The 20,829-nt window shown below is 48.6% G+C and overlaps 9 protein-coding genes across 9 annotated transcripts; 4 read left to right on the top strand and 5 right to left on the bottom strand.

The window, feature by feature from the left end:
• Positions 1–1,321: 1,321 nt before the first annotated feature.
• BKA55DRAFT_685331 (ABC-2 type transporter-domain-containing protein) lies at positions 1,322–5,641 on the top strand (the record flags this gene model as incomplete). Its single annotated transcript, XM_046198776.1, has 3 exons — positions 1,322–2,103; positions 2,153–3,050; positions 3,104–5,641. The coding sequence occupies 3 exons, from the start codon at positions 1,322–1,324 to the stop codon at positions 5,639–5,641; spliced, it is 4,218 nt and encodes a 1,405-aa protein (XP_046053580.1).
• A 502-nt stretch (positions 5,642–6,143) lies between these two features.
• Positions 6,144–6,539, bottom strand: BKA55DRAFT_685330 (uncharacterized protein; the record flags this gene model as incomplete). The annotated part of the gene is made up of 2 exons (XM_046198775.1): positions 6,144–6,412; positions 6,482–6,539. The coding sequence occupies 2 exons, from the start codon at positions 6,537–6,539 to the stop codon at positions 6,144–6,146; spliced, it is 327 nt and encodes a 108-aa protein (XP_046053579.1).
• Positions 6,540–7,411: 872 nt separating this feature from the next.
• Positions 7,412–9,059, top strand: BKA55DRAFT_606460 (Six-hairpin glycosidase-like protein). Its single transcript, XM_046196596.1, has 2 exons — positions 7,412–7,694; positions 7,741–9,059. Exons 1-2 carry the CDS (start codon positions 7,503–7,505, stop codon positions 9,019–9,021), a joined length of 1,473 nt encoding a protein of 490 aa, XP_046053578.1. The 5' UTR covers positions 7,412–7,502; the 3' UTR covers positions 9,022–9,059.
• On the bottom strand, positions 9,060–11,943 carry BKA55DRAFT_557123 (fungal-specific transcription factor domain-containing protein). Its single transcript, XM_046191771.1, has 8 exons — positions 11,708–11,943; positions 11,580–11,660; positions 10,900–11,534; positions 10,643–10,845; positions 10,575–10,595; positions 10,115–10,516; positions 9,744–10,066; positions 9,060–9,693 (listed from the first exon to the last, which is right to left on the bottom strand). The coding sequence occupies exons 1-8, from the start codon at positions 11,850–11,852 to the stop codon at positions 9,104–9,106; spliced, it is 2,400 nt and encodes a 799-aa protein (XP_046053577.1). The 5' UTR covers positions 11,853–11,943; the 3' UTR covers positions 9,060–9,103.
• Positions 11,944–12,263: 320 nt separating this feature from the next.
• On the top strand, positions 12,264–14,493 carry BKA55DRAFT_534802 (uncharacterized protein; the record flags this gene model as incomplete). The annotated part of the gene is made up of 3 exons (XM_046189630.1): positions 12,264–13,134; positions 13,183–13,399; positions 13,446–14,493. 3 exons carry the CDS (start codon positions 12,264–12,266, stop codon positions 14,491–14,493), a joined length of 2,136 nt encoding a protein of 711 aa, XP_046053576.1.
• A 796-nt stretch (positions 14,494–15,289) lies between these two features.
• BKA55DRAFT_534801 (uncharacterized protein) lies at positions 15,290–16,071 on the top strand (the record flags this gene model as incomplete). The annotated part of the gene is made up of 2 exons (XM_046189629.1): positions 15,290–15,401; positions 15,455–16,071. The coding sequence occupies 2 exons, from the start codon at positions 15,290–15,292 to the stop codon at positions 16,069–16,071; spliced, it is 729 nt and encodes a 242-aa protein (XP_046053575.1).
• Positions 16,072–16,496: 425 nt separating this feature from the next.
• BKA55DRAFT_590298 (uncharacterized protein) lies at positions 16,497–17,628 on the bottom strand (the record flags this gene model as incomplete). Its single annotated transcript, XM_046195068.1, has 2 exons — positions 16,497–17,219; positions 17,281–17,628. The coding sequence occupies 2 exons, from the start codon at positions 17,626–17,628 to the stop codon at positions 16,497–16,499; spliced, it is 1,071 nt and encodes a 356-aa protein (XP_046053574.1).
• A 261-nt stretch (positions 17,629–17,889) lies between these two features.
• BKA55DRAFT_734189 (uncharacterized protein) lies at positions 17,890–18,663 on the bottom strand. The gene is made up of 3 exons (XM_046201253.1): positions 18,545–18,663; positions 18,376–18,486; positions 17,890–18,325 (listed from the first exon to the last, which is right to left on the bottom strand). Exons 1-3 carry the CDS (start codon positions 18,608–18,610, stop codon positions 18,170–18,172), a joined length of 333 nt encoding a protein of 110 aa, XP_046053573.1. The 5' UTR covers positions 18,611–18,663; the 3' UTR covers positions 17,890–18,169.
• A 141-nt stretch (positions 18,664–18,804) lies between these two features.
• Positions 18,805–19,714, bottom strand: BKA55DRAFT_557119 (uncharacterized protein). The gene has a single exon (XM_046191770.1). It carries the CDS (start codon positions 19,438–19,440, stop codon positions 18,937–18,939), a length of 504 nt encoding a protein of 167 aa, XP_046053572.1. The 5' UTR covers positions 19,441–19,714; the 3' UTR covers positions 18,805–18,936.
• Between the last annotated feature and the right edge of the window lie 1,115 nt (positions 19,715–20,829).

Genomic DNA, 20,829 nt, shown 5'->3' with positions numbered 1-20,829 from the left:
TGAACAACGATATGGTGTAAGCCTACGGCTGAAAAGCCAAGATATGAGGCAAAATGAGGCTAATGTGTCAAACTCGCGGTCTTTTCGCCAAAAAGTCAACGACCGAGAGATTCGTAAACGCGGAACATGAGGCTCTCCGAGGATGGTTCGGAAGATGATGTCGAAGAAGAATGCGACACGACCGCTGAATAAGCGGAAGTAACTTGAAGCAGAAACGAGAACGAGGTCAGCGCTAAACGATATAAGACAAAGTGTCAAACCTTGAACCGGGATCCCACGTGAAGATCACGGCCTAAACCTGGACTAGACATGGGTTGATCTGCCGAAGACAGTGACTAAGCGGAGGATTCATGATTTCCTCTTCTTCCGGCCCATTTTTACCAACGGCAGATACTTTTCAATTTATAGATCCCTCTCCAATTACCCCTTGAAATGATTCCTGTTGATTCTGTAGGGGGTCAAAGTCGGAAAGACGGCTTTAAAATGACCGACTCGGATGCGGCTTATTATCTTTTGCGTCATTGAACTTTTATACTTTTTTCTCAGCCGGAGCTCGTCGCAGTTTTTTACAGTCCGTCTCATATGTTAACGAATGCGAAGCTGGCTGTGCGGGCCTGTTTCTCGTAGTCGGTCTTTCGCACTTATTCATTTGTCCGCAATTGTGACAATCAACAGTGCATTCCTAAGCTGACTGCTTGTAATTGGAATCATTATTGTCATTTCTGTTGTAATGTTTGCTGAAAATCACCTCACGTTTCACATGCATGTGAGCCAGGCCTTGACGCGGCTGGAATAGCCCCTGTAAAAAGCGCTTTTCGTTCTGCATAGACTGCCTGGGTTAATGGTTGAATCACCACTATTTCCAATTACACTATGTACGCTGCAGCCACCAACAACACTAAGGCAATTGACTAAGCGGTAAATTTGACACTCGGCGTCGGGCGTAGAATATTCTTATCAGGGTCCGTAGATCAACAACATCCGTCAGATCCAAGTGGATCGAAGAACCCGCTCGTACTAAAATGCTTGTCAAAACAGGAACCAGATCCAATTATTTTATTGGTCTCGCTATTTGTTCCACCCTGCTGTCGGACACCGAAAAAGCCCGTCAGTCTCTAAAGCCGATGCTTGTCAAAACGTGTAGTAGTTTATAAGAAGCACGCAGCCACTTTGCCTGTAAAAAGATGCAGGAACAAACACCATCTTATACTTCTTTAGAGTTTTGTTTGAAGACAAAAGCTCGGTGCGCAATTCGGCGGTCGAGGCTACTTTCTTTAGCCAGGGCGAACTTGAAGCCCACCACCAAAACAACAACAGCAAAATGGACTCGGACAGTAACGACTCGCAAACGGTCTATGAACCGACACCCATGAAGGAAATCCCCCACGATGACACCGAATGGTCTATGAAGTCTGAGGTGGTGGAGTACAAGGAGAGGGATAAGGCATCTGGCTTCCCTGACAGAGAGCTTGGTGTTACATGGACCAACCTCACTGTCGACGTCATTGCTGCTGATGCCGCCATTCACGAGAACGTCTTGTCACAGTACAACATCCCCAAGCTCATCAAAGAGTCTCGTCAAAAGTCACCTCTCAAGACCATCCTCGACAACAGCCATGGCTGCGTCAAACCTGGAGAGATGCTCCTTGTTCTCGGCCGTCCTGGCTCAGGCTGCACAACACTTTTGAACATGATCGCCAACAAACGACGAGGATACGCCGGTATCAAGGGTGATGTCCACTACGGATCCATGACAGCCGAAGAGGCCAAGAACTATCGAGGTCAGATCGTCATGAACAATGAGGAGGAAGTCTTCTACCCAGCTTTGACTGTTGGTCAGACTATGGACTTCGCATCTCGACTCAAAGTGCCTTTTCATCTCCCCAATGGTGTCAACTCGCACGAAGAGCTGAGAGTCCAGTCAAGGGACTTCTTGCTCAAGTCTATGGGTATCGAGCATACTATCGATACCAAGGTTGGTGACGCGTTCATTCGGGGAGTCTCTGGAGGAGAACGAAAACGAGTCTCCATCATTGAGACTCTGGCAACGCAAGGCTCAGTCTTTTGCTGGGACAACTCAACCCGTGGCCTCGATGCCAGCACGTGAGTACTGATACTGAAACCCTTTACGTACTTCTCTAACTTGATCCAGTGCTCTAGAGTACACCAAAGCCATCCGCGCCATGACCGATGTAATGGGTCTCGCCTCCATCGTCACCCTCTACCAAGCAGGCAACGGCATCTACGATCTCTTCGATAAGGTCCTCGTGCTCGACGAAGGCAAGGAAGTCTATTACGGTCCTCTCAAGGAAGCCAAGCCCTTCATGGAGAGCATGGGCTTCATCTGCCAGCATGGCGCCAACGTCGCAGACTACCTCACTGGTGTCACTGTCCCAACCGAGCGACAGATCCACCCCGATCACCAGAACCGTTTCCCACGAACCGCAGACGCTCTTAGAGCAGAGTACGAGAAGTCCCCCATCTACGAGCGCATGCGGTCTGAGTACGACTATCCCACTTCTGCGATCGCCGACGAAAGAACCAAGCTGTTCAAGCAGGGGGTTCGTCAGCAAAAGGACGAGAAGCTTCCCGATAGCAGCCCCATGACGGTCGGCTTCATCGCACAGGCCAAAGCTTGTGTGATACGTCAGTACCAGATTGTCCTCGGAGACAAGGCTACCTTCTTCATCAAACAAATTTCCATGATAGTACAGGCTTTGATCGCTGGCTCTCTGTTCTACAATGCCTCTTCTGACTCGAGCGGTCTTTTCATCAAGGCTGGCGCCGTCTTCGTGGCTCTCCTCTGCAACTCTCTGGTTTCCATGTCTGAGGTCACCGACTCGTTTACTGGCCGTCCTGTTCTTCTCAAGCACAAATCCTTTGCTATGTACCATCCTGCTGCCTTCTGCATCGCGCAGATTTCGGCTGATATACCTATAATCCTGTTGCAGGTCAGCACCTTCTCAGTTGTGGAGTATTTCATGGTCGGTCTTACTGCCACGGCCGGACACTTCTTCACCTTCTGGATTCTTCTCGTTTCCATCACAATCGTAAGTGTATTACTTCCAGCTACTATTTTTTCAGTGCTAACACTAGTCATCAGTGCATTACCGCCCTTTTCAGAGCTGTCGGTGCGGCTTTCAGCACCTTTGATGCTGCTTCCAAGGTTTCCGGTCTTCTCATCAGCGCCACAATCATGTACTCTGGCTATCTTATTCAGAAGCCTCTCATGCACGATTGGTTCGTCTGGATCTTTTGGATTAACCCTTTGGCATACGGCTTTGACGCTCTTCTGTCCAACGAGTTTCATGGCAAGATCATTCCTTGTGTTGGGCACAGTCTCGTACCAAGTGGTCCTGGCTTCACCAGTGGTGATCACCAGGCTTGTTCTGGAGTAGGTGGAGCCAAGACTGGAGTGAACTTCGTTACTGGAGATGACTACCTGGCATCTCTCTCGTACGGCCATGACCATCTTTGGAGGAACTTCGGTATCATTTGGGCTTGGTGGGCTCTCTTCGTTGCCATCACCATCTACTGCACCACCAAGTGGCATGCTTCCTCCGAGGACGGACCCAGTCTGGTTATTCCTCGAGAGAACGCCCACATCACCGCTGCTCTCCGTCAGTCCGACGAGGAGGGACAGACAAAGGGCGAGAAGAAGATCATGGGGAGCAGTGATGGTGGTGTTGTATCTGGCGACGACACCGATACCAGTGGCGAAGTGGGTGGTTTGGTGCGCAACACCTCTGTGTTTACCTGGAAGAACCTCAGCTATACTGTCAAGACTCCTCAGGGAGATCGCACCCTTCTCGATAATGTTCAAGGCTGGGTCAAGCCAGGCATGTTGGGGGCTCTTATGGGCTCTTCTGGTGCTGGAAAGACTACGCTGCTCGATGTTCTGGCTCAACGCAAGACTGAGGGTACCATTCGCGGCTCTATCATGGTTGATGGCCGGCCGCTTCCGGTTTCTTTCCAGCGGTCTGCAGGCTACTGTGAACAGCTTGACGTCCACGAACCTTACGCTACCGTCCGCGAGGCTTTGGAGTTCTCTGCCCTTCTCCGACAAAGCCGTGACACTCCTCGTGAGGAGAAGCTCAAGTATGTTGACACTATCATTGACCTTCTGGAGCTTCACGACCTTGCAGATACTCTGATCGGCCAAGTCGGCGCCGGTCTGAGTGTCGAACAGCGCAAGCGAGTTACTATTGGCGTCGAACTGGTCTCCAAGCCTAGCATCCTCATCTTCCTTGATGAGCCTACTTCTGGTCTTGACGGACAATCTGCGTATAACACCGTTCGGTTCTTGCGGAAGCTGGCTGCCCACGGCCAAGCCATCCTCGTCACTATTCACCAGCCCTCTGCCCAGCTCTTCTCTCAGTTTGATACCCTTCTTCTCCTCGCTAAGGGCGGAAAGACAGTGTACTTTGGCGACATTGGCGAGCACGGTAGCACGGTTACTGGCTACTTTGGTCGCTACGGGGCTCCTTGCCCAGAACATGTCAACCCTGCTGAGCACATGATTGACGTCGTCTCTGGACATCTCTCGCAAGGCAAGGATTGGAACCAAGTCTGGCTGTCTTCCCCTGAACACGAGGCTGTCGAGAAAGAGCTCGATGGCATCGTCAGCGAAGCTGCTTCCAAGCCCCCAGCCACTACCGACGATGGTTACGAATTTGCTACCTCTCTGTGGGAGCAGACCAAGCTCGTCACCCATCGCATGAATATCGCCTTGTATCGCAACACAGACTATATCAACAACAAGTTCGCTCTACACTTGTCCTCTGCCCTCTTCAACGGCTTCACATTTTGGCAGATTGGATCGTCTGTCGCTGAACTTCAATTGAAGTTGTTTACAATCTTCAACTTCATATTCGTCGCTCCCGGTGTCATGGCTCAACTTCAACCCTTGTTCATCCATCGTCGAGACATCTTCGAGACGCGTGAGAAGAAGTCCAAGATGTACTCTTGGGTCGCTTTCGTGACTGGTCTGATCGTTTCAGAAGTCCCTTACCTGATCGTTTGTGCTGTAATCTACTACGTCTGCTGGTATTACACCGTTGGTTTCCCGAGCGATTCTACCCGTGCTGGCGGCACCTTCTTTGTCATGCTTATGTATGAGTTCATTTACACTGGCATTGGTCAGTTCATTGCTGCCTACGCGCCCAACGAGGTGTTCGCAACACTGGTAAACCCGCTTGTCCTCACTATCCTCGTGTCTTTCTGTGGTGTCCTTGTACCCTACTCCAGCATCCAGACCTTTTGGAGGTACTGGCTCTACTACATCAACCCTTTCAACTACCTGATGGGTAGTATGCTGACTTTTGACATGTGGGGGGCCGATGTCAAGTGCAAGGAGAGCGAGTTTGCTCGTTTCAGCCCTCCCAACGGTACCACATGTGGTGAATACCTCAAGGAGTGGCTTACACACGTACCTAGCAAGCTGATCAACCCCGATGCGACCGAAGAGTGTAAAGTGTGCACGTACAGCAAGGCTGAGGACTATCTCCGCACTCTCAACATCAAGGAGTACTCATACGCTTGGAGGGACGCCGGTATCACTGCTGCGTTCGTTTTCACTTCGTATGGTCTTGTTTACATTCTCATGAAGCTTCGAACCAAGACTTCTAAGAAGGCTGAGTAGGAGCGATGTCGCAACCTGATTCGGTCAGGTCTTATAATTAGTTCTTTTCTTATTCAAATATCATCATAGACTGTATAGAAACCTTTAGACTGCGCAACTAGACTATCACCATAGCACCCATCATAATAACAAATTGTTCTTACCATAAATTCAACTAATATTTGGTGATGCTGCTTTCCCAACGAAGGGCTTTACTACATCCCTCTGCACTATGATGGTCCTTACAACCTACAACCACCTCCTAACCACAGAGGCCATTTGGCATTGTTCCAGTGGGTACCACAGCTGATGTTCTGGCTTGGCTCGTCCAATAATATTCCAGGCTCATTGGGAGCTCAGAAACAAGAGTTTCCTACGAGCATCGAAGCTGTGTCTCTGATGCAGGTGTCAACCTACAAAAGCTTGGAAGTTGTTGATCAATATCTGAATTATACCTCTATCCTACAAGCTTATTCAAGGCCTTCGATTTATACATTTCTTATCCTCCTTCCAAGAGGTTGAGCTACCAAACTAGTTTGGTGTTCTTCTTGGTCTTCTGCTTATCTGGCTTCTTAACCTGCACCACAAACTTCTTGTCTTTAGGGCTTTCATAACTCAGATATGGGTCCTCAAGTAGTTCCTTCGCTGTTGCACGTTCCTCAGGAATCCACTTCAACATGCGCTTGAGAAAATTAACCAAGAGGTCTCGTTCTTCGCGTTCAATATTCGGATATGGCAGGCTCTGAAATGTGAATGACTTTTCGGGTAGGAGGTCGGAAAACAGGAATTCGCCTGGCCTTATTAGTGATGCAGTCCTTAATTGTTGCAGACCAATAACCTACGGTCCTCCGAGAAGTATACCTAGTGAACGGAACTTCTCATGTCCACGGTCATAAAGCTCATCCAGCATTGGACCCATTAGTGGAATCATTTGAGCAACGCGTAATCGGTCTTCGACATCAACAACATTGAGCAGTCCAGAGGCAGGATTCAAGCCTAGAAAACTAAGCAGCACGAGACCGAAATTCCATATATCAGCAGGATATGACCAGTATGCTTTTAAGCAACACTTCTAGGGCCTAATAATTATCAGGTATCAAGATCTTGTAGAAGTCATAGGTCAGATGACACAATATGACGAATAACATAAGTAAATGACTACTCCCTTTCTCTTGATATAGTATCTCTGAATACATTTATCTACAACCTTGCGAGTCAATATTGTACTTCAATATACGTACGGCGTAAAGCGTTATGCTAATCTGGATAAGTGGGGCTCTTTGGCTGGTCAAGATGAGCTGGCTACCCTGAAGCTAGAACGCCTCTTGTTGAGCAAAACAGAGCGCGAGATTTGGACACGTATTTGTTCTCTGAGATGGTTTTCATGTATCATATTATACCTATACAGTGATAATCATAGAATTCTCCATGTAATCACCAACATTTCATAGCTTGTTACGTCCAAAACTCTCTATAACACATAAGAAGCATTTATACCAGCGATGACTGATTCAGGTGTAGCGTTGGAAAAAGCTTGACGATAGATAGCAAGTCAGGCAACAAGTGAAAAAAGATAGTAGATCAGTCCCCTTGTCCTTTTGATACCAATTCTATACGTTTTATCTTCTTATTGCTTGCCCATTCCGTCTGAGTGCCTTTCGATGCCAGTGATGTCATTCAGATGACTAAAGATCATGCAGCGGGCATCGGGTCAAGTCTCGGGCTAACTCTCTCGGAACTTCGGGCATTTCTCATTCAGGCTGAGGTCTAAGACAAAAGACCACTGTAGATCTAATTATGACCAGCATTTAAAGGAACCAATACTAAACAATTCAGTCAAACTTACACACTCTACGGTAATCACTCCCCTATATCAGAAATCATGACAATCTCCAACGGTGTCAACGGTCACACTAATGGCCACGCAAACGGCAATGAGACTGCTCCTTCAAATAATGGTACCTTGTTTGCCAAGCCTCACAAAGCGTCCATATCATCCATCGTTTCAGAGCTTTTTGAGGATAATATCACAGCAAAGATCTTCCACGCTGCAGAGTCAGGCCTTGTAAACAACGTAAGCGCAACTTAGCTCGATATGTACATCTCACTTACACCGGTAGAACCCCCCATTGGCATACCCCGAATATGTCCCCCAGACTGGGTCAGATGCTGGCAAATATGTACTCAGAGAGAAGCTCTTCTGGACATGCGGCTTCTTCCCAGGTTCCATATACTCGCTGATTGAGCGTCTCATCAAGTTTCCGCAGGCTTCAGCTGGAGACGCTAATAAGCAACAACTGCTCAAGCAACTGCTCGCGGTCGGACGTGCTTGGTCCGATCCGCTTCATCAGTATGCACAGAGAACAGATACTCACGACATGTCATTCATGATCCAGCCATCTATGAGAGTTCGCTGGGAGACTCTACACGAGTCGACGGCCCTTGAGTCTATCATCACTGCCGCGCGTTCACTCTACTCAAGATACAACGCCAATGTCGGCGCTATCCGTTCATGGGATGTACTATCCCAGAACGGCGTCGACATATCAAGCATGACGGAGGACTTTCTCGTGATTATCGACTCGATGTGCAATCTCGATCTGCTGTACTACGCGGCTGCACAGACTGGCCAAACTGAAATGGCTGAAGCAGCAACAGCTCACGCCAAGGCCCTGATCAAGGCCTTGCTACGAAAGGAGACAGACGAGTCTGTTGGAAGAACCATGTACAGCACATTCCATGTTGTCAACTTCGACCCCAACAACGGATCCATCAAGGAGAAGAGAACCGGTCAAGGCTACGCGGCCAACTCGACTTGGGCTCGTGGACAAGCTTGGGGTATTCTGGGATATTCGCAGACGTACAACTGGACCAAAGACCCTGAGTTCCTGGATGCAGCCATTGGACTCGCTGAGTACTTCATCTTCAGACTACTCAAGTCCCCAGACTGTGTCGAAGTCCCTGTCTCCGGAGAGAACCGCACAAAGGGTCGATACGTTCCTCTGTGGGACTTTGACGCCCCAGTTGATACTTCCGCTCCACTGAGAGACTCTTCAGCAGGTATTATCGCCGCGAATGGTATGCTTGTACTCTCACAAGCTCTAGCTGGAAGTGGATCGCCCGACTTGAGTGAGAGATACCGATCAATGGCGATTCGAATTGTCAAGGACACGCTCGACTTCTCACTGGCACAGGAAAAGTCGAAAGTGGCGCTGCGAGCAGATGGAAGCTTTGAGGTCCAGGATCTGAAACCTGATGCTCACTTTGAGGCTATCCTGAAGAACGCCACGGCCAATCACAATGCCAAAGACTATAAGAGATACTGGGATCATGGGCTGGTTTATGCGGATTACTACTTGATTGAGTTTGGGAACAGGTTGTTGAAGATGGGATTAGTATAGACACATCTTTCGAAGTTTCAAATGCAGAATTAGTGAAAGATCTTTTCAACTTTAGTCATTATATAGTTTCTATATTCCCTCGTCATCCTAATGTCCAGTTGTTCATCGAGAAAGGACCCCCTTGATCATCAATCGTCTGAGCTGTAAACATCATGTCATCAAAGCTGATTACTCGATCCAACTGCATAAAGTCCTGGTCCATAAGGACGGTTGAGATGGCTGACAGCTCATCTGGTGAATTATGTTCCACCCCGGGATTGGTCGGAGATATCTGGGGGAGGAAGTTGAGCTGGTTACTTGGGACTTGAGAAGTGCCAGGATTAAGAATAGATCTCTGGGACCCGCTATCAAATGAGTTCTGCAATAGGCCGGATGCTACTCCGCCCTGAGCTTGGTTGCTGTGCTGATTTTCGGTTTGCCCCTGATGAAGACTATTGGATGTCTGCGTAACAAAGCCATCGGTTGAGTATCCAACAACGTCTGGAGAATAATCCGGATCTTCCTCGCACTTCTTGTGAAGAGAGCGAAGTTGAGCGCTGTACTTTCCGGCTAAGGAGGAGTTCGATTTCGAGCGGAATAAGGGGCCTGCCCATCGCTTGGCGAAGTCGTCGAGACTTTCGACTAGAACCCAAAACTCAGGGGCTAGGTCAGTTTTGTAAAACTTCCAGTGCACTAGGGGATTATCAGTCGAAGATCGTACGCATTGGAGTGGAGTGTCTTACCAAGCAATGCACGCGCACTGACGAACACGCAGAACGCGAATTGGCTATTCACGGGACTGTTCTCCGGTGTGTACTTGAGATATTTCCGTGTGATTGTGGCCGTCTCCGCTGCGGCGATCTGACAAGTCTCTGCACTATGGGCACTAGGCATCCGTACGATACTGGTCCATTGAGGTGATGGGTATGCGATCTGCTGATGCAGTAAGATCATGGAGGTATTGTGAGTAATGTGAGCAAGTGTTAGGTTCGGATCCATGTTAATGATGGTCGGTCTTCGAGAGATGTTGGAGTCTTTCCATTTTTGAGGGAGGAACATCTTCCAGCTGCCATAACTGTTAGTCAATGTCTCCAGCGTAAAAATGGAGACGTACTGGACAAGACGTAAGTCCAGTTCCTTAAACCTGGTAAGCCAGTTCCCAACCTCTTGACGATCCCTGAAATTAATTCTCTGTTGGAGGAAGTAGGTAGTAACTCGACTCAAAGACTCAGTCGCCTCGATGCAATAAGCGAACGCCCCGACAGTTGTCATATCTACTGTGTCGTTGCCCTTGGGCGCCGTCGTGTTCGTCGATGGTGTCTCGGGCGGTGCTTCGGCGACTTGATCAGGACTCGGGTAGTGCGCTGGAAGGAATACGATCGAGTTCCCCATCTTCGCGGCTGAGCGATCCCAAATACCGAAGTAGGGAGTCAGTACTGTTTCTTCTTTATGCCAAAGACCTCCATCAGCTGGTAATCGTCTGCGCACATCGTCGGACGTTAAACTGGTGTTCCATCTGAGCTTGTAAGTAATGGCCTGATATTAAGATAATACTTTGGTTTGTGCCTTCTTACCCAGTCATCACAGAGCAAAGTCTAAGCGATTAGCTGGTGTCAACACTTATCAGCTGATGTAAGCCTACCTGTCAAGGTTGAAGATGCTCCAGAATACTCTCCTCCGCTCCTCATCTTGAGTCCAGTTCTGTGACGGCGGTAAAGATGTCAATGGTTTTAACAACGGCCCTTGTTGTCGGTCATCCGTTTCGACACTGAGCTGAAGATACTCGACAGTCCTTGTAAGTGAGCCTATGATAGGCCAGGCCCTGGACATGTCTCCGTTACCCATCTGCCAACGCTCCAGTCAGATATTGTATACTTTGTAGAGATGCAGCGCACTTACGTCTGTGAATGCTATAATACTCAGTGCTTGTAAGTTCTCGACTGACATGGCGTCCATAGCCGATAAAAGCACTATACTTCTGGATCTCGAAGTCCATGTCTCCAGCTCCTTTTCGGGCAGCTTTTCATTCTCATCATCAACAAAGCGGATGGCAGCGACCACTATTGCATGCAACAGCACAGTGAGGCAGGGCAGTTGCTCATGGTTGTAGAAGCGACTCCTGAACCGTGTCTCGTGAAGAATGGGTATCCATGGCTGAACCAGAATGAAGTACGCATTGATGACTTCTTCTAGGAGTTCGGGAGGGGGTAACTGGCTTGAAGTGCTCCCTAACTCATTGAGCTGGCTGGCTAGCTCTATGTTCGGATTGCCGCAGCTATCCACTCTTCGCCTCTTTCGCGGTTGGTGTTGGACATCGTTCGGGGATGATAGAGATGCGGATGCTGGCGTTGTGTGTTGGGCTTGGGCTGTTGATGAGTGAGCGGGCGGTACTGGCAATGAGCCCCCTGAGTTGGAAACCAAGCCTCGAAGTTCCTGAATGAGACTTGAGAACGCCCCGATGATTTGTGAAGACTCGGATGACGGTGCTGGGTTGTTGTGCCGCGCGTTATCGAATACTGTGTTCTCGAGAGCCTCTGATCTTGGTTAGTTGTGAGTGGATTTATCACCATTCTACATACCAACACGACGATTCAAGCCTTCTATAACCCCGGTCTTGATCCCCGGTTTGTTCTTTTTCGTGTCGTATACACAAGGCGAGTCTTTGCAAGTCAGTTATCATATCTCATCCTTCGACGCCTCGGCATACCCAATCTCTGACAATGATTACACATTGGCTTATCTCTGGAACAGCGGAGCTTTCGCCGCCGACACCCTTGACACGAAGGGACTTCGGCGTCCCCAGCGGCAGACCCATTGCCAGCTCCGCCTAGCTGCGTATTCTGATGGTCCATTTTGCTTGTGATTGTGTGGTTATAGAGTTCGCCCGCTGCCCGAGGATTTGCATAGTTTATGTAATAAAGAGAGAGTTCGGAGAAGAGGAGGCGTTCGCGTGTCGATCCTTGACCAAAAACAAGCTCTGGATCGTTACCCCATGGGGATGGTGTTGTAAGCGAGCCAATGGTTGGAGATCACCATCGGCTGATGATAGCTTCGGATGTGAATGGCCCGACGCCCGAGGCTGGAGCTGATCAATTGTCGAGAGCTCATGAATGTCGTGTCGTGAGTCAAAAGTGCCGTTTGTAGTGATTATGCTGAAAATTCCGTAAATTTGGTTCTACTTGTTGAGTCTGTTTAATCTCTCACCTTGTGTTACTCAGAATCAAGAATTTCGCATTCTCCAACCTCACTTCAGTTACACTAAAATGCCGCCGCTACCAGGATTCTCCGACAACCCTTTCCAAAGCCGAGATGACTTTATTGAAGCCATAATTGCTCTAATCGACCCTCTAAAACAACATTTCTCACCTGGCAAGTCTCGCGTTCGTATCCCAGTCGCGACAGGTGCACATTTCGATGAGTCGGCAGCACAATTAGAAGGCTTTGCACGGCCCTTATGGGCGATCGCGCCATTACTTTTCGGATATGGCTCCATCGCCAATAGAGACCTGGCAGCCCGTGTAGATGAGCTAGTCCAGCCATGGGTTGACGGCTTGATCGCAGGAACTGACCCTCAGCATCCGGAGTATTGGGGGGCTATGAACGACATGGATCAAAGAATGGTGGAGGCAGAGATGATAGCGTTTGCGCTCATAGCAGCACCGAAGCGATTCTATGAGCCATTGAACGAAGACCAAAAGAAGAACATCATGAACTGGTTGAGCTCGATTCGCGGAAAGAAAATGCCCCCGACGAATTGGCGCTGGTTTCGTGTCTTCTGCAACCTCGCTTTAGTGAAGACTTGCGGCGTCCCTTTTTCACAAGTCAAGGAAGAGATGGATTCCGACCTTGAGCTATTAGACAGTTTCTACATCGGTGATGGATGGTCAGCGGATGGCCCTTGGCAGACAGTCGAGCAAGCGAGACAAGAAAGGGAGCTGGCTGAGAAGACGGGACGTCGAGATACCGTCGGGACCGGACGACAAGCAGACTACTATTCTGGTAGCTTCGCTATTCAGTTCTCTCAGGCCCTCTACTCTAAGTTCGCCGCTGATCTGGATGAATCGCGATGCGAGATGTATCAACAACGAGCCAGAGACTTCGGAGCCCAGATATGGAGATACTTCGATTCTCAAGGTATGCTATAAGCAGAAATGAACTTAACAGCAGACTAACAACAAACAGGATCTTCAATTGCTTTCGGTAGATCCCTCACGTATCGCTTTGCCTGCGGAGGTTTCTTTGGCGCGCTGGCGTTTGCCAAGGTGCCTAATATGCCTAAGCCGCTTGATTCACCAGGAGCAATTAGGGGGTTCCTAGCCCGGCATCTGAGGTGGTGGGCACATAATTCCAGTGACATCTTCTCAACTGATGGCACTCTTACAATTGGATGGCTGTATCCGTAAGTCGATCGTAGTACTAAGTAGATGTGTCACTAACACCGGCAGAAATATGTACATGGCCGAAGACTACAACTCTCCCCAATCCGTGTACTGGTGCCTCAAAACACTTATAGCTGTTGGCCTGAGTGCCGACGACGAATTCTGGAAATCCGAACCCCTTCCATATCCGCCCTTTGAACCCCCGACACAAGTCGTCCGAGCTCCTCAGCAAATCCTATGCAACCACCCGCTCGGAAATCACCACTTCATGCTCACTCCAGGGCAATTCGTTGCTTGGCCGATGAAAGCCAACCAAGCCAAATACTGCAAGTTTGCATATTCTTCAGCTTTCGGTTTCTCCGTCCCCACGGGCCCCCTGATCCAACAGATTGCTCCGGACAATCAACTGGCGCTGAGCCGAGATGGTGGAGAAACTTGGGCAGTGAAGTGGAAGTGCGATGAAGTCAAGTTTGGCACCATGTCGACAAAGACTGATAACCAGAGCGTGATGAATGTTTCCATTGCAAGCGTGAGATGGTATCCTTGGGGAGATCGAGCCGTGGCTGTCGATACGATCTTGATCCCGCCGACTGAACAATGGCCGGATTGGCATGTAAGAATGCACCGCATACGATGTCAGAAGCCCATCGAGTCGCTTCGCGTCGTTGAAGGTGGTTTCGCTATAAATGGCCGTAAGCAAGCAGATGGGATGAACTTGCCAACGCTTCCAGTACCCGACGATGCTGTGCCTGGTCGTTTCGAGGGCAGCTTCTCAGATGAAATATCAACAATCATCTCTTCTAAACCCGGCTCTAGTGGTATTATAACTGAAGCTCTTTTCGATAGACAAAGGGTTGAGGTGGAGAGCTTCCCTCTGAAGCCGGACTCCAACACGAATATCGTTTGCCAGCGAACATTGATTCCAGTTGCATCCGTAGACATAACAGCAACACTGGAGCCAAGTCAAGAAGTGTGGTTGAAGAGTTCGGTTTTCGCTGTTTCGTCCAATGTTGGCGAGGGACGACAAAGTGATGTGGCGAGTCTCAGGGAGAGATGGTCTCGATCTCCGACCATTGAGGTAGAGAGCTTCGAACAGATCTTACACAATATGTAATATTAAAGAACGAGTATTATGACAATAAGCAGGTGTATTTCGGCAGCACTACGAATAGTATTGTCAGGATAAGGGGCATGCCACTTACTTAGTTTGGAGTGGCGGTTTATAGCCTGCTATCCGTACTTTGACCCCCAAAACAGCGGGAGAGTAACGCTGCTGCCTGAAAGTGTCAGTAAGAGGTGCTAGACAGGGCGGCGCCCATCAACAATCCAGGTGTGGTCAGCACAGGCCCCTAATTTCCACGTCCGGCAGAAATGATACTCCGAAAATTGTTGACAACGAATCAGCACATCCGAACGGGCAATATCCCGCTGGAAATAAGTAACTATGAACATTAAGAAGGCAATGAGAGCCTTGAGTTATCTTTTATTGTGGCCAGGGGAAGCAGCGGAGCCAAGTGTCCGCCGACCTATGCTAGTCCGCGTGGCAGCAAGTGCAGTCATACACTTGCTATTTGGGAAGACTTCTTATGATTTCATCAGTCTATAAGACAATATAATGCACTGGATGAGTGTTTAAAGTCAATAGGGTCGAATGTTGTGGAATAATCACGGAGTTGCCTTTGTCACTGACCCCTCCGCGTGATGAAGCCAAAGACCAATGCGGAGCGATACCTGAGCACTGCCAAGGCGACTAGACCTCCCTGAATATTGCCCAACGTGCATGAAAGAGCCTTGTAACAGAGCCCACCGCGGAAAAGTCACGGGATTCGTCATCGTCCCGTCTATTTCAATCGCGTTTCTTCGCCTCGGTTTTTGTTTTTTTCTTCGCCATCCCCATCAACAACAACAGCATGCGGGACTTTACTCCCACTCCCAGCCCGGACAGCCGTGCTGACTCCCCCACTCGCGAGGAAAAGGCGAAGGCCTGTCATATCATTGTTAAGGGTCAAATCAAGGAAGAGAGTAAGTAGAGAGTCGGCAGTTACGAATCCGTGGCAAGGCTAACTATTGCATAGTCCTGAAGAGGGCTAGACGCACCTATCCCAAAGTGCTTCCTCCTCCCAAGGAGCCGATGCTAATCTGCTACATCTACTCAACTGGTGCATACGCCAAAACCCGCAATCCGCTCGCGTATATCTCCAGACCCACTACTCTCGGTCCGTCTGAGATTGACTGTCTGTCCAAGTACCTTCGATCTTTTGACTCCAGCCACCCTAGTAGCTACATGAGACTTCACCTCATCCAGCACGGGGATCTTCACTACTTCTTGACCGCTGTATTCTTTGGTTGGGACACTGACAAGGAAATTGGGCCTCAGCCTGTCCTTCGTGAGCGAGTCCTCACCGACTATGCTTTCCGTGCTGGCCTTCTAAACCATGACATCGGCCCCATCATCAACAAGGATGGACTCCTTGATGAGTCTGGACGCCGCTTGTGGGACTATGCCTACATGGCTTTCAAGGTCGACCACATTACCCTGGAGTGGCGGGTCTCTTGGGTGGATCGTAACGGCAACGCTGTTGAACGCGATGACGTGGACCTCTTCGGCTGGCTTGACTACAAAGCCGCTGTCAAGGAAACCATCAAGAACTTCGACAAAAAGCAAAACCAGCGAATCATGGCCTACAACTAGAAGCTCGCCATCTACGCCGCTCGCAATAAAGTCATGAAGTTCCGTGAGACTGGCATCATTCAGAAGGACTACTGGCCTCGCCCGGAAATCATCGAGCCCGAGAAATGCTTCCTTGTCAGCCACCACCTCCCCAACGCGGGCGAGTTCGTGGTTAACCAGCCCGACTACTGAGTATTAAGAGTTTGAGACTAGGTACTACCAGGACTCCAAGGGCTTGTCAATCACATAGGGGGAACAAACTCGCTAGTATCATGTAGGCCACGAGGCCCAACATGTTTTTTTGTCAATGTCAGCTGTCTGAGGTGGCTCTATGAATTAATCGTTTCATGGAATTATGTAGCCGTTGACATCGGAAGATAGCAAATGAAGGATTTAAGAAACTCTAATTCCCGCAACTTGATGCTGTACTCGTATATAACAGCTTATCAGGCCTCACCATCACAATATCTTTGGGATATTCTGCCTCGTCTCTCTAATGCTCGGTCTCCAGCGTCACCCTTGTCACTGTGAGTGAGATAGTCCAGTTTATTCCACACATCCCTCAGTCTTTGATCATACACATCTTCACCAAGCTCTGAGCGATCCCATATATCCCTGTATATCCCGGTTGTCTCAGGAGATTCTTCAGGGTCGATGCGGTAATCATTTTTCTCGTCGGGCAAAATTGGTAGGGGGCTAGGGGTTTGGTCTTCAGAAGTAAGAAAGTTGAGGAGCTGTAGCTTTTGCTCAGAGGTCAAGCGACAGATTCTATAGGTTACGTTCTCTCTATCAGGATGGATGTATATAGCATCCCGGTCCACGTCAAAGCCTGGTGTTGGCTGGCGCCGGTCGAATAAGACGACACCCCCAAGAATTCGAGATTCGGCCCAATACCCAACCATTTCTGCTACCCCGTTGGGGTACCTATCGTGGCTTAAATACCAATGATGAAAGAAAATCGTGGGTTCAGGCCCATTTGGGCAGTGTGTCCACCAAATCTTGTCGGATTTTGGTGGTGCCCATTCAATGACGCCATCGTTCTTGTGCAGGCCTTCATCAAGATTGAAGAGAATCACAGCGATCTGATGGACTGCTATCGCGATTATCTCGATGAGGCGTGTATTGAAAGATCGTGACCCTGGAGAAGCAGCTTGGTATGCGAACAGAAGCTGGTCACAAGGTAATTAGTTATTACGATAGACGTAAGACTATATGAGAATCGATACTCACTCTAGAGTCGAATTTAAGTATAAGAGGGTCAAATCTGCTGCGGAACTCTCGTGTCTTGTCCAGAACCCCTGCGCACAGCTCGTCGTGGCAATGATTGATAGGATGATCACGGTGAGGCATTCCACCTCTTGATTCAAACGCGACCTCGCCCAGGGGCAGTCCATCGATGATTTGAGCATATGTAGTCTCTGCTACTTCAGTATTGAGAATGCGTGCAACTGCACTCGTAAAAATATCCTGATGGGTTTCATCTAAGACGTCTATCGCGAGTTGTTTGAACTCTGGACCAGTCTGGTTGCTGGTAGAGCCACTTTGAGCTGCTGATTCGTCAAGTTGTTGAGACGACATCTGGATTGGCGAAAACAGTATTTTTGTGAATCAATTGAATGAAAAGATTGGGTTTAGTGATGGGAAAGCAAGGGCTCTGTAGATGGGAGGAGTTGAAGGCGCCTAAGATTTACCGCCGACCAAAAAGCGGTAGGGTGCACTGCCTACCCTAAACGTACATGGTCTCGTAAACTTTTTGACTTACACCATATATAGTAATCGATGGATGTTGGCTCTACATTTATGCAACCTCGCACCCGTTAACTGAAACATGTAGTAAAATCCCTCAAAAGTGAATAACAGACTAGCAATTGCGCTGATCTGGGAATGGAAGCATGCAAGAAATTCACGGAGAAGGACTGTGTGAACTCTGTATCGTGAGATGAAGTGGGCGCCGTGCTGGTTTTGTTATTTCCTTTGTCTGCATACTGGTTTTGACTGGAGTATCCTGGCTTTATGTATTATTGGCTATTTGAAATAAAGAGACTGTATCCATTTGGTTTTCACTTATATATGAAGGTCAAATTAGGTTTTGTTTTAGTAGCGAAGTTCCCGGTCGACTCTAGTAAACGCCATTCGTAAAATCAACCACAATGGCCTTCTCGAGAAGACCACCAACGTTAGCTATGAAAGCTTGATGAGCCGGGTCAGTCTTGACGTAGTAGTCACGATCCTCTGCTGACTCAAAGGTCGCAACGAATCCATGGGTTATCCCGCCCTACCGTCAGTCAGCACCAAATTCACGCAAGGATGACAGGGCGGAGTTACCTGCATCCCCTCTGGCGAGTTATCCTTGCCGCCTTGCAGTGACGCAATGTAAGGCTTGTTGCTTGTAGGGTGTATACATTGGTCTTTCAGTTGGAGGAAATCATCGCATGTCTAAGTGAAATCGGGTTGTCAGTCAATTGGCCAAACAACCTTTATTTGTGTCACGTACCTTTTTGATGTCGTCTTGGTCGACATCGGCTTTGAATTGAAAGAGCACAGTGTGAGTGATTGACATGTTTGCGGCACCAGCTTTTAGATGTTGTTGAAGATGTTTGGTCTGGTGCGGAGTATTCTAAGAATTAAAGATCAAGACGTCACAAATAGGACAACGGTGGGAACCCAAGACGCCATGTTTTCGAAGCTTATTGGTCAAATACATCCTCTATATCACGTGGAGCATTTACGGTGTGTGAGACCATCTTTGAAAATATTTGTCTCGTACTTTGCAAAATGAAGTTCGGTTTCAAAAAAGAGAGAGTAAACCCATTGAATACATTGCTTCAACCTGAAACCTCTCGAGGGAAGACACTATGAACATGACGCATAATTTCGGTGCTGCTCTCATACCCCGCCCTCATTAAGTCTGGTATCGCCAGGCAGAGCCATCGCCAATCGAGCCAGGTCCTGGAGAAGCTTTTCATGCTGTAGAAGCCGCGGACGTCTGGACATCCCCGCAAACTCCGGTGTCACAGGCTCACCGTAGGTCAGCTTGAAACAGAGGACGTCTGTGGATTTGATGTATTCTGCGAATTTGGGAAGGTCCTCCACGACCAGTCTAGCGAGCGCATGGAGCTGGAACTCGATTGCGAAGTCGTAAATAGCGATGGCTCGGGCAAAGAGGTTGGTTGATTTACATATGCAACGACACTGGCCGGTGTGGAGGTTGTAGAATCTGCCATTGCGCAGAAATACAGTGACGATGTCGATGATGCATGAGCAACGCCCGGAATACAGGCGTCGAGTCCTGGACTGACGGGGTCTGGTGAAGTGTTTCTCAAAGGCTGGATGATTGGAGACTTGTGAAGCAGGTATTTTGATTCTCTTTTTCTTGTTGTTGTAGATCATGTATCTTCCAACACTTGGAGCAGTTAGCAACCAATCATAGCACGGTTCAGTCACGAAGTAGGGCTCTTAATGCTTACGGAACGTTGTTCAGGTCTGCCATGTGGCGGGTATAGTCTCCCGGGTCCGGAGCGATGTGCGAATAAGCTATGGGACTTGCGTGCTCAAACCCCTGTCGAGTTGAACTAGGCTTGGTAATGGCTCCGCTTCGCCTGTCAGATGTATTAGATTTTGTAAGGACGATGAAAAGAAGGGATATCATTAACTTAAAGTTCTGAGTGTCTTGAAACTTCCCAAGTGACGCGCTTCCTTGTACGAGAATCGAGGTTGAGGAGGAAGATGGAAAATGAAAAAGTGGGTTCACTCTAAGATTCCAACAATATCGAGTCGGGTTTGCAGCATTTCACAGTGGACAAGCCTATGAGTGGGGCATGGCCAGAAAGGGGAAACGAGCACTACGACTCTGCGTCTGAGGGATCTTGATATCAGATCCCTAGCTCTCGGTTAGTCCTGACCAAGTTGACCCCTACTTGCCCGTCTCTTCGCCGACCCCCACGAATACAACGCAGAGGAGGTGGTGCTGCCATCTTGAACGCCACTGCCTGACTAGTACCAGGCATTATGCATCTCAGGATCGGATATAGAGAACGGAAAACAGGTCTGGACCACCTACTGTGGAACCATATGTTGTTGGCGTTGACTATAGTTGGGATGAGTGAGGCTCTGCAAGAGTATCTTACAAATTCTTTCTCGAATGCTTCATTTGTTTTTTGTTATAACCCCCCTGGAACCCAGATTTTGTTTATGAAACGAAAGTTTAAATGGTGATTTTGTTGTCTAAGCTATAACTCTCATAGGCCTCTGTCGATATCCCAGTTACCCGACCAATTGACACTCGAAAACAACCGAAGACCGAATTCTCAAAGACAATGCATACTTGGGATGAGATATATCATGGACATATCCCACTTCGGGTCCGAGTTTATTTTGCGCAATGGTTAAAGATAAGGGACCCCGTCCGTTATTACCGTCTAAGGCTAAAGGTGTCATCAACCCCAGAATCACGCAACACGCACCACATAGCACGTCCCGACGTCGGCCAACCAACCCTATCAGAAAAGAAGAGTTGGAAAATCGCTGCGACTTTCTATCGATTAAATCGACCCATAGTTTCGTTCACTTCGGCCAAGTTGGGTAGCAGCGATAACACCCGTGGACCCCATCTGAATTGACGCGATCGCTAGCAACAATGACTGCATACCCACCATGCAAGACACGGCGTATAAAAAAGAACTGCAGATCTCGCCAAGTATGAGCTCGTTTCTAAGTAACTTCTTTGTGTCTGTCTCAACCCCAAGCCACGCTGCGCCAAGCAACAACGGTGCCTGCCAA

Source organism: Fusarium redolens (genome assembly GCF_020744475.1).
Source record: "Fusarium redolens strain MPI-CAGE-AT-0023 chromosome Unknown BKA55scaffold_3, whole genome shotgun sequence".
NCBI classification, from domain to species: domain Eukaryota; kingdom Fungi; phylum Ascomycota; class Sordariomycetes; order Hypocreales; family Nectriaceae; genus Fusarium; species Fusarium redolens.
Note: the sequence above shows the minus strand (reverse complement) of the source record. Positions and strands in the feature narration are given on the sequence as shown.